At 53.1% G+C, this 9,818-nt stretch overlaps 1 protein-coding gene across 1 annotated transcript in view; it reads left to right on the top strand.

Moving 5' to 3' along the window:
* The first annotated feature begins 796 nt into the window (after nt 1-796).
* The window catches only part of CYTH4 (cytohesin 4), a 31,277-nt gene continuing 22,255 nt past the window's right edge, over nt 797-9,818 (top strand). Inside the window, exon 1 of the mRNA XM_043881715.1 lies at nt 797-942. Coding sequence (XP_043737650.1) covers nt 924-942 — 19 coding nt within the window. The 5' untranslated portion in view covers nt 797-923. The remainder of the gene's footprint in view (nt 943-9,818) is intronic.

The following is a 9,818-nucleotide window of genomic DNA, read 5'->3' as shown; positions in this document are numbered from 1 at the left end:
TGGCAGATAAATGACTCACTCAAGTTCACACGGGTCCTAAATGGCAAGGCTGAGTCTCACTGCTGAGTCTGGCCTCAAAGTCTGTGTGCGACAACAGAGCAGCTGTAAAAGAGCTTTGGATTTGATAGAGCTTCCTAGCAGCCTGGGGGAAAAGGGAAACTAAACATACTGGCCAGTGGATAACTAGATGAGAAAAAACTAGGTATTTCATTGAGGGGAAGCAAAGCCCTACTTAGCATTGAATTAATTTTTCTTTGCTCCAGGGAGAGTTGGTGAAAGAGAATTTAGGGGGGTGGAATTGATGGGGCTCAGCTTGGACTGTCTAAGTTGGATGATCCCTTTAAAAAAAAAATTATGTATGTATTTGGCTGTGCTAGGTCTTAGCTGCTGCTCACAGGATCTTTGTTCTTCATTGCGGCATGCAGAATCTTTAGTTGCAGCATGTGGGATCTAGTTCCCTGGCCAGGGATTGAACCGGGGCCCCCGGCATTGGGACTGTAGAATCTTAGCCACTGGACCACTTGGGAAATCCCCTGAAAGGCCCCTAAGTTTATAGGCAGGGAGGTTCTGTCCTCTAGTAACCATCTTCGTCTGTGTGTGCGTTTCTCGGTGTCACTGTCTTCCTCTTTTTACCCACCCTCTCATCCCTCTGCCTCCTTTGCCTCCATTCCTCCCTTGCCTGCACTCGAAATGCAAAGAATCCCCACCACTCAAGCTCTGCAGGTTTTAGGAAGTGCCGCTACGTCCAGAGCCTGCGCACCAGAGCCCAGCGCGCAGGACTTCCTCCCCACGCTGCGCTGGGCGGAGCGAACGGGAAGGGGACTGGTGTGTCTGCGGTGACACATCCCTGCCCGAGCAGCCCGAGTGGCAGCGGGGTCAGCGGGCTGCGGGAGCGCAGGCCACCCTCCCCCGGGGGCTGCAGAATGGACCTGTGCCACCCAGGTAAGCACCTGGGCCGACCTGTCTGGGCCTCACTTTCCTATTCTGTAGGATGGGGGTGATAGTGCCTGCCTCACAGGAAGCAGCATGTATAAATAGGTATAACACAGGTGGGACCCGAAGAAGCAGGCGACAGACGTTTATGAGCTCAGCCTAGGCGCCAAGCTGTGCTGCGGGTACCGGGAGCCCAGCAAACCAAGCAGGCATGGCCCCTGCCCTCATGAGCTTACACTCCAGAGAGGGAGACAGACATATATGAATGTGCTATCAGGCGCTGACAAGCAGGATGAAGAAGAGTAAAGTGAGATAAGGAAGAGGGGAGAGGGTGGCCAAGCAGAGACTTGTAGCAGAGAAGGGAGTGATCCATGTGGGTTTCTGGGGAAAGAACATTCCAGGCAAAGGAGTCATCAGTGCAAAGGCCCTGAGGTGGGACTGAGAAAGGTGGTTTGTGTTGGGGATGATGATGTTGGCGAGGATGATAACTGTCTGGGTGACATAATAACCCTGCAGCCCGTTTGGCCTCTGGCGGGTGATGGTGGCCTTTGGGGAGGCTGAGGACATCAGCTTTGCCAGTGGAGGGAGCGGCAGGGGATGAGCAGCAGGGGCCGTGGCTGAGAGTCTGCCTGGTAGGCAGGCAAGGAGGCTGAGCAGCTGGTATGAGAGCCGAACCAGGCTGTGTTGTGCTGTGTTTCTGTGACTCAGAAAGGGCTGGGACTAAGCCTCTGTGCCCTGCATCTCAGAATGTTCCAGCATGGCCTGAACTCCAGAAGACATAGGCTGCCTGGAGCTGTCCAGTTCCCCAGGTCCAGATGACATGAACCCTGTTAGCAACAGAACCCTTTCTTCAAACAAAACCTAAGACAGAGCATTCTGACCCCGCCCCCTGGGCCTCCTCTTGCCCCAAGGGTTCTGGGGAACACAGTTAGAGAACCACTGATCTGTTTCAACAGCCCTCATTTACCTGTGTGCTCAGTTGCTAGGTCGTGTCTGACTCTTGTGACCCCATGGACCGTAGCCCGCCAGGCTCCTCTCTGTCCATGGGATTTTCCCAGGCAAGAATACTGGAGTGGGCTGCCACTTCCTCCTCCAGGGGATCTTCCCGACCCAGGGATCGAACCCATGTCTCCTGAGTCTCCTGCATTGGCAGGCGGGTTCTTTACCCCTGAGCCACCTGGGAAGCCCTCATTTACAAATGGAACAAAAGGAGGGATACAGTCTTGCTGAGGCAGGAAGACTCCACACCTCCCGGCTGCCTGTTCAGCACTCTCACCACAACCCCTGTGCTTCTCCTGGGGGCTTTTGGGACCAGGTGGCTCTCAGACTGCATGTCCTCAGTGAAAACTTCTTAGTGGCAATCAGGGGAGCAAGAGGAGCCCCAGGAGGAACAGTGCCAGGCTCAAGGTCACTCAGCAGATTCGAGGGTGACAGGAGACAGTGAAGTAATTCCCACCCCCCAACTACCTGTCTTTGCACCATTATTCTTGGGATCTTCAGATACAAAAATCTTTGGGATGGTTTGTCCCCACCATGCAAGAAGGTTGTCCTCAGGAGACTGAAGCTCACAGAGGTGAACTGGAGGACAGGATGGAATTGCCCAAAGTCAGGCAGCCAGTAAGTGGCAGAATAGGGACAAGATCTGAGAGGAGCGAGAGCCCCAGTTTAGCCTGGGCTGTGGGGGAGGGGCGGGAGGGGCGGGGCCTCCCAGGGAAGGCCCAGAGGTGAGTCTCTGCTTCAGGCTGGTCCTGGGAGGACAGGGATCCTGCGGAGTCACTGCAGGCAGTCTCTTGGGAGATCTGAGGATTCCACTGATCAGTTCATCTATTCATTCACTCATACAATAAGCAGTCCTTGGGTATGCAGGTCCTGGGCTGTGCGATGCTGGAGACAGCAATGACCAGACCACAAGCCCAGCCCTGAGGGAGCTGCTGGTCTGGGATGTGGGGGAGGGGAAGAAAAATCCTGCAGGACGGTGACCCAGGGCAGATGTGCAGAGGGGCACAGACCTGCAGCCTGGGAGGGAGACACTTTCCACCCAGGGCAAGGGAGATCTGGGAGGTCTTCCTGGAGGAAATGAAGGGAAGGAAGGTCATTTCTCTGCTACCCAGACTGGGTCTTTATTGGAGCTCCTTCGCAGCCTGGTGACCTTCCCTCTCTGAGCTCAGGTTTGTCATCTCTAAGTGGGCACCGTCATCCCAGCCTCACCTAGGGAGGCGACCTGGTTCAGATCCCCCCTCTGCACCAACCTGCCAGCGGTCACGATGGGCCTCTTCCTTCTGTGGGTTTCAGTTTCCCCACTCGTACAATGGACGGGATGGTGGTGAAGGGGCTGCTTCCCCACCTCCAGCTGTGGGTGTCTGATACCCGCAGGTCCCCTCCCCCGGGTCTGCTGAAACGCTGAGCTGTCTGGGCAACAAAGCCCCGGTGTGACCAAAGGCAGCCGTGGGGCTGGTGCAGCAAGGCTGCAGGTTAAAAATAGAGGCAGCTGGGCTGGGGGAGGAAGCCACACGATGCGATGGGCCCACAGGGCCTCGGGGGCTGGGGCGAGTGTAGCTCTGCTGGCCGCCCCCCACCCTAGATCCCCTTGCTGGATTCTGAGGAGCCTCTGCCTTCAAGGCCCCTGGATCGCACCCCCTCCTGCCCTAGAAAGGGGAAGCGGGTCCAGCTGTCCTGGAAGTGGGGCTATGAGCAGATTTCTAAAAATATGCTGGGAAAGAGGAAGGACAAAGGGGAAGTAGAGAGGAGCTGGGGAGCTGGCTGGGGCGGCACCTGGGCACACTCAGCCAGCCTGGGCCTGGGACACGAGAGGCGGGGCAGGGGCTGGGGGGACAGCCCAGCCTGGTGAGGGGGAGTCGTTGGTGAGGGCGGCCTCCCGGAGGTGTGGATTTACAGCCCAGTGAGGAGTGAACAGATCTCTTGGCAGCGGCAGTTGTTACTAATATTTTAATATTCTTGTGTTTTTATCATTATCATCACTATTTTTATTATTATTAAAAATCCATCTCCCACGAGCCACACCAGTGCCTGAAACTTCATCATCACCTGAATTGGAATCAGCAGTGACCCCTCTCAGGCTGTGCCCTCGTAACCCTCTCTGAACCTCAGTGTTCTCAGCTCTGAAATGGGGAGAAATCCCCACTTTTAAGCAAATAGGTGAAGGGTCAGAAGGCCCCTGTCCACCACGTGAGGAGAGCAGCAGGTTCGGGGAGGTCAGCACTGTTTCGGGGTTGGAGGGGGGTTAGATGTACTTGGCCAGCCGCCAGCTGTTGGGGTCAGGACCTGACAGAAGGGGACAGTGGCCTGAGAAGGTTCAGGAACACACCCGCCAAACCATTAAAGGGGCTACATGAATAAAAAGGCAGGTCTTCCTGGCGGTCCAGTAGTTAAGACTCTATACTTCCAAAGCAGGGAGCATGGGTTCGATCCCTGGTCGGGGAACTGAGATCTCGCATGCCATGTGGCCAAAAAGTTTAAATCATTAAAATAAAATTGAGCCTTAAAAGAAAAAATTTTTAAATAAATAACCTCTCACTACCCCGTGTCATTCCACTCTCCCAGGTGGAAAAAAATAGCACTTTCCCCAGCTCTGTGATGTTGGCCTCGTTTTATTTTTTTACCCAAAAAGAGAAGGGGGCTCAGACTGTGGACATCACCCTGCACCTTGTCTTCATCCTCCTTGGTGGTCAGCAGTTCTGGGTCAGAAGACCCACACTTAGTGTCTTGAGGGGGTTTTGACGATCTGCACAGAGATGCCTGGCTGCAGAAGATGGGTGTCAAGATGGGTATCAAAGCTGTGGCCTCAGAGCACCAGATGGGCAGGGGTGTGAGCCACAACTCTGCCACCTTCCAGCTGTGTCCCCTTGGGCAGGTCACTTAACCTCTCTGAGCCCCCGGTGCCTCATCTATAGAATGAGATTTAGAAATACCCGACTCCAGAGTGGGGGTCAGGATCAAACAAGATAGTGGATGGTAAGAGCCTGGAGTGCCCAGGGTCTGCAATACAGTAGGTGCTCAACCAGCATGTCTTTCCTTTGCCAGCAGCTTGACTTGTTTGTGGAGCAAGATCCCAGATTTGCTGCGGGGATAGAGGGGGTTGGTGGTGCACAGATGGAGCACAGGAGGGCCCCAGAGGAGTTGGAAAGAATGAGTAGGAGCTGCTAGGCAGGGAGGAGAAGGAAGGGCATTCCTGACCCAAGGAACAGAATGTGCAAAGGCCAGTGGAGGGAAAGAGCAGCCAGGAGGCCCTCAGGCCAAGGGCAGGGGTGGGTGCAGTGTGAGATGAGCGTCGGCCAGGTAAGACTTGGGGTCTTCTTTTTAATATTGATTTATTTGGCTATGCCAGGTATTAGTTGCTTCATGAGGGATGTTTAGCTGCAGCATGTGAACTCTTAGTTGCAGCATGTGGAATCTAGTTCCCTGACCAGGGATCAAACCTGGGCCCCCTGCATTGGGAGTGTGGCATCTTAGCCACTGGACAATGGGATGTCACGGGAGACTGGATGGGAGGGGCAGAGTGGAGGCAGGGAGGCTTCAGGAGGCTCTAAGTTATCTGGAGAGAGTAGCCCAGGGTCTGGGTGAGGGTGGAGGTTATGGAAACAGAAGGAAGATAAACAGGGCTTGGTGATGAAGGAGACAGGAGGGTGAGAGTGAGGTGTGTGTCAAGGTGCTTCCTGGGGTTTGGCCAGGGTATCTGAGGGGCCATTCCCACAGCTTGAGAACTTGGAAGAAGGCCAGATTGAGGGGACATTCTAGGAGTTCTGCTTTAGTTGCAGTGACAAATGAGCTGATGGTCAAGACACAAGAGGGGTGGAAGGGTCTGAAGCTTAGGGCAAGGAGTTGGAGCTGAGGGTATGGGTGTGATTCCTTGGCCCAGGAGGAGAGGGGGTATTAATGAGACCCCATAGGAAGAGAGGAGAAGTCAGCATGAGACCCAGCCACGGGATCCCAATGGCTCATCCTTGACCATCTACCTTGGGGAGCATCCACAGAAGCATGGAATTCCTACCTGGCTTCTACCTGACAAGCAGCCAGTCAGGAATTTACTTGGCTTCCATCAGCAGGTGTACCCTGGATGAGAAACGGGCCTTCAGGACACAAGCCCCTGCCAACAGGAAAACAATGAAAAGCAAACAAACAAAACACAAAAGTTTGATCTTTCACCCCAAAGTCAACTAGAAGTGATTGGGTTTTTCCACTGTGGAGCTCAGCCTCCCTCCACTCCTGACAGAGGAGTTCCAGGTCGCAGTCTCTAGCACGGCCTCCCCTGCAGTGACTATGGCCCCGCCCCAGTCTCCATGAAGATGGCCCCTCACTCTGTCCATCCCTGCATGTCTCCAAAGGCATGCAGAATATACCTTTCCTGGGATGGAGGCTTAGGTGTGGGAAAACTAGGGTTCTGATGCCAGCACCGCCACTTCCTGGCTGTGTGACCCAGAACAAGTCACTTCACCTCTCCGGGTCTCCGTGTCTTAAACTGAGAAAGATCCATTTAGAGGTTAATGAGATGCTTGCTTTGCCACTTGTGTAAATGCTGCCTCCCCTCACCTCCACCCCACGCCCACTTGGAAACCAGGATCTCTAGACCTCATAGATGCAGGGAGAGAGAGGAAGACCCCCAAGCGGGTCACTAGAAGGACGGTACCACTCCTGGTTCCTGAATCCCAGTAGATTACCTCTTGGGGTCAAAGCACCATCTAATGGTCGTTGATTTAGGGCGTGTAGTACATCTTCAAGGATGGTGCCCCATCTGAGTGGTTTAACACCTCCTGACAGCTCAGCTGCATCTTCAACAGGCTGCTCTATCACTCCATCAGGCCAGCATCTTCCAGTGGTGAAATGTGTGAGAGGACCATTGGGTCCTTAGGCTGCATGCTCCTCCCACATCTCCTTCAGTGTAAAGAGGGCTCCTTGGTCCAGTGGGATGTTTCACAGTGTTCTGGGTCAGCAGATTGAGCCTTGGGTAGCAGTGTTGGTCCATGCTCTGTGGGCAGGAAAAGCCACCATAAGCAGAATGGGGGATCCAGTGTAAAAGATTTGCTGCCAAGTTGCTGGCTGGTCTTGTCGAAAAACAGTGGATCTCTGCTGCTGGTAGGTCTGATATGGAATAGTGGCAGTAGCTTGGGGACCCTGGGTGAGTGGGTCCACACAGAGCCTCCAAAGAGGCCACATGGCTGCTTCATCCATGTACCATGGTACCAGCACTGGGCTAGCCAGGCAGAGACTGGCTGATGTCAACTGGTTGAGTCATCCTCTCTGCCTGGTGATTTAGTGACTCTCCTGTGGTGGCGGTTTCCTGGGGAACATCAGTGTGTTTACAAAAATCTTCACACTCTGCCCACTGCCATAGGGCCACCCACTTGCCTCTTCCCCAGGCCTTTTTGTTCTCAGTCTTCCTTCTTTCTGACCAGTCAAGGCACCTTCTTCTACTCATGAATACATGTATATTCTCACTTCACACTGCTTCTCTTTCCACGTGAAATAAATGCCTTGCCCAAAGCTCTGCCTACTGGAAGGACTTCTCACCATTGTCCTTCTGGAACACCTTGAGCAGGGTTGTAGTTCATTAACTATTCAGTTTTACTTGTAACCAAACCCTGAGCCATCCATCCCAGAACTAAGTGCAGCATTTTTCTCCTTTGTCATAAGGTCACAAAGGACCCATCCGTGAAGACATAGTATGAGCTGAGGGACCGGGTATAACAGCAGTGGATGGCATGGGGGTCTGGGTCATCTGTCCCTGGGGCTTCCTGGATCCTTCTGTCTCTAAGGATTGCTGTTGGGCTCACTTGACTTTTTCACTTGGTGGGTCAGACAGACCCATCTTGGCTGCTTGATGAGGGGATCATTACCATATATACTTGCTGCAATGTTGCAGAAGCCTTCCTTATCGGGGCTTGGCCTCTCCTTCAGTCAACAGGGCTTGGGTCTAAAAACTGGCTTGGTCCACAAACCAGGCAAGAGGCCTTGACTTTTTATATAGTGACTGCCCGATGGGAGCAGTGTATCTGTGGGTGGGGCAGCTCCATTGGGGCTGAGGTAAATTCTGAGGAGGGACTCAGCTGTGAGTCCTCAGCAGGTTACACACACCCACACCCAGCCACTGAGGCAGTGGGTGCCTTGGTCCTGCGAGGGAGAACTGGGAGGCCCAACGTGGCATCCATTATATGTGTGTTGTACCCTTACCGTATGTCACATACTCACAGAGTGTTTGGCAAAAGTCAGCATTTTTAATCCTGACAACCACCCTCTAGGTTATGGTTCATGTTTCAGAGATAAGGACACTGTATTAGTTATTTCATGTTTGGCTGATGTAACAAAAAGGCTCAGAATAACAGTGACTGAGACATCCTCAAAACTTATCTCTTTCATTGAAAAGTCCAAGGGGGAGCTGGTGGAGGTGCACATGATGACTTTTCTCCATATGGATGCCTGGAGCCCAGATTCCTTCTAGCCCGATGCCCAGATTCCTTCTAGCCCGATGCCCTGCCATCTCGATACCCAGCTGACATCTCAAAGTCCAAGATAGCTGCTCAGTCGACAGAAGGGGGACGTCAGGAAAGGGACCCCTTGATATTCTCTCTGCTTTTATTTGGAAGGGATCATGTCTGTACTTGCAAAACCTTTAAGAAATGTGATCAGGCACTTCCCGAAGTGAAGCCTTGAGAGTCAAGAGGATTTGGATGAACAGACAAGAAGAGGCATCCTAGGGTGGAGGAGCTATAGAGGCCAAAGTGGGGAAGTAAACCGTTAGACCATCTGGGGGCAGGCTGCACTGGCGGGCTTTTGTTGAGAATGGTGGGGAACAAGGCTGGCTAGAGAGGCCTGGGAGACTGTGGAGGCCCTAGGACCAGGACGAGGACTTTCTCCTCTAAGGAATCAAGATTCCACGGAGATTTTGACCAGGAGAGTGTTACGGGACAGAAAGCACAGCAGGGTGAATAGAGGTGGGTCAGCTGTCCCAGGTAGGGAAATGGTCATAGCACCTTGCACGGGACACTGGCGCACCTGCATCTCCTTTCATTCATTTCCAGGTGAACTGTAGCCATCCCAACCCAAGTCCCACCTTGGCTGCAACTTGCCCCTTTGGAGCCCTGGCCAGCCCACCTCACCTCTCTGAGCTTGAGTGAAATGTCCCCCCAAATCCAGTTTCCTCATCTTTATAGTAACGATATCAGGACCACCCTACTGAAGGCTCATTACCTAGCCTCTCTTGAAGGTAGCTGTGGCCATGTGACAACAGCTGGCCAATGGGATATCAGGGAAAATGATTGCCACCTCCTGGTCACACAAATATACGAATAGATGAGAGATACATGATCCGATGAAGAAATAAAGTTACAGCGAAAGATGAATGCCTCTGGCAAGTATGGCACTGAGGACTTGCTATGTCAGGCTCTTTCTAGGTGCTGTGTGTGTGTGCTCAGTCGTGTCCAATGTTTTGTGGCCCTGTGGACTATAGCCCACCAGATTCATCTGCCTGTGGCATGTTCCAGGCAGGACTGGAGTGGGGTGTCATTTCCTCCTCCAAGGGATCTTCCCGACCTCATCTCTTGGGCCTCCTGCTTTGGCCAGTGGATTCTTTTCTCTTTTTTTAATGTGTTTATTCTTTGGCCCTCCTGAGCTTTGTTGTGCAGGCTTTTCACTAGCTGTGATGCTCAGGCTCCTCATTGCGGTGACTTCTCTTGTTGCGGAGCACCGGCTCTAGGGTACAGGCTCAATAATTGTGTCACACACCCCTAGCTGTTCCGTGGCATGTGAGATCTTCCCGGATCGAGGATTGAACCCGTGTCTCCTGCAATGGCAAGTGGATTCTTTGCCACTAGCACCACCTAGGAAGCCCCATGCTAGATGCTGAGGATATGGCAATGAGCAAAATTATTGAA

Source organism: Cervus elaphus, chromosome 22 (assembly GCF_910594005.1).
Source record: "Cervus elaphus chromosome 22, mCerEla1.1, whole genome shotgun sequence".
NCBI lineage: Eukaryota > Metazoa > Chordata > Mammalia > Artiodactyla > Cervidae > Cervus > Cervus elaphus.
Note: the sequence above shows the minus strand (reverse complement) of the source record. Positions and strands in the feature narration are given on the sequence as shown.